Genomic DNA, 2,027 nt, shown 5'->3' on the forward strand with positions numbered 1-2,027 from the left:
TTAGCAACCGTAATTAGACTGCCCATGGTCAGCGGACGAGACACGTCATAGGGGAATTTATGCCTTGCTTGTGAGAGTCGAAGAAGAGAGGGGTCCATGCTGTCCTTACTTGGGCCCCAGTTAAAACCGGGTCCACAAATTTGAGTGTCATTTCGGTTTTCAAGCCCATTTTTGCCTTCCCTCTCTCTTTATCGAGTACCCAAATATTCTCAACAATCTGTCACGTCAGATGTATCCTTCTTCTCTTCCCAAATCCGAAGTTTGGCAAAATCGTAGCCGTCCAATTCTCGATGCAGTCAAGTGTGGGCCCTATTCATCATCAGACAGTGGGAGGACAGTACTTGGGCCCACATAAGTTGTCACCGACGGTACTTGGGCCCTACGTGTATATGCCTTTTGTTTCCTTCATATTCACGATCTCAGCCCCCATTTTTTTCAGCTTCCATAAATCTCATTGTATCTTCTTTCTCACTATCTCAGATACAAATATAACTACATAAACAAGAAGCAGGCTAAATATTGCGTCAGAAAGTTTTTTCCTTTTGGATCAAGTTGAAAAGAGTGTCACATTTACAAATGGGGATTACTTCTTTGCAAGTTTGCATGGATTCATCCAACTGGCTACAGGTTTGTATATTCTTACAATTTTCCTTTATTTTATTTCTACCTATTGTTACCAGCACATGTAATTTTCACATGAATAGCTAGTCTTGTAGCCATGCATGTTTTTTCAAAGATTAGCAATGTGAAAAATGGCCATGGATATATTCTCAGTCATACAATGTTTGGAACTTAAATAGCTAAAAACTGAACTTTTTAAGTGTATCGTATCTCTTTCTTGCATTGGTAAAATAAAACAAATGTTGTAACTTAAATAAATCCGTTTGAGGGAATAGTATGATAAATGCTGACATTGCATAAATATTTAATAAGACAAGGAATATCTGGAGAAATATACGTGAATTATTCAGATATAAATTCTCTGACAAGTTTCCCATGACAGGACACAGTTCACGAAGAAACTGAACTGGATTCTTCTTCTTCACCATCTGGTGACATTTTCACATGCTCAAGGCCTTTAATAGAAAGAAAGCTAAGACCCCAACATGACCAACCTCTCAAATGCCCTAGGTGTGATTCAACACACACCAAATTCTGTTACTACAACAATTACAGCCTTACTCAGCCTAGGTACTTTTGCAAATCATGTCGAAGGTACTGGACTAAAGGAGGTACTCTAAGAAATATTCCTGTTGGAGGTGGATGTAGAAAGAACAAGAAAGTTTCTTCCAAGAAATTGTCTAATGAAAATGCTACTAATTACCAAAATCCTGGATCATCCTCATCTTCTATTTCTAATTTCCCAGAAATGGCATTTTCCCACTTCACCAACTTTATGGGAAATAATAATCCTAGTAACTTTATGCTTGAAAATCCTGCACCTATTGATTTTATGGAGAGCAAGTATGAAACTTTGGTGGGGAGTTCAAGAAATCAAGATTTTCTTGTGAATGTTGATCAGCTAGGCATGATTAATGGATATGGTGACATTAATGGAATTGCACCAAATTTTCATGCAGGGCTATGTTCTACATTTGGATTGCCTATGGAGGGGAACATCATGAATTATGATGGGCAAAATGCAATTGATGTGAAGCCAAATCCTAAGGTTTTGTCACTTGAATGGCATGATCAAGGCTGCTCTAATTCTGGGAATAAAGAATCTTTTGGCTACTTTAATGGAGGACTAGGGTCTTGGACTGGCTTAATGAATAATGGTTATGGATCATCTGGGACGAACCCTTTGGTTTAAACTTTAAACTAAATGAGTAAGACTTACAGTCTAGTCTAGTGGTATTGATGGAATGGATTTACGTCTCAAGTGAGATTAATTAATAGATGTTGGTTCAATTTTCCTTAGTCTAAACTAAGTCAATTTCACTTTAGCAACCACTTTCTATTAATCTCATGTTATATGATGAGTGGTTGAGATTATCTTAGGCATAATTAAGGAATTATTAGGCCTG

At 37.5% G+C, this 2,027-nt stretch overlaps 1 protein-coding gene across 1 annotated transcript; it reads left to right on the forward strand.

The window, feature by feature from the left end:
• The first annotated feature begins 576 nt into the window (after window positions 1–576).
• On the forward strand, window positions 577–1,813 carry LOC107795139 (dof zinc finger protein DOF5.6-like). The gene is made up of 2 exons (NM_001325599.1): window positions 577–627; window positions 1,004–1,813. Exons 1-2 carry the CDS (start codon window positions 577–579, stop codon window positions 1,811–1,813), a joined length of 861 nt encoding a protein of 286 aa, NP_001312528.1.
• Window positions 1,814–2,027: the final 214 nt, after the last annotated feature.

Source organism: Nicotiana tabacum, chromosome 8, assembly GCF_000715075.1.
Source record: "Nicotiana tabacum cultivar K326 chromosome 8, ASM71507v2, whole genome shotgun sequence".
Lineage (NCBI taxonomy): Eukaryota > Viridiplantae > Streptophyta > Magnoliopsida > Solanales > Solanaceae > Nicotiana > Nicotiana tabacum.

What these genes read in the sequence shown, in the direction of transcription:
- LOC107795139 (NM_001325599.1), top strand. Translation starts at nt 577, where the DNA reads ATGGGGATTACTTCTTTGCAAGTTTGCATGGATTCATCCAACTGGCTA. An exon ending in ATTCATCCAACTGGCTACAG is followed by an intron (nt 628 to 1,003) that starts GTTTGTATATTC and finishes TTCCCATGACAG; the next exon opens with GACACAGTTCACGAAGAAAC.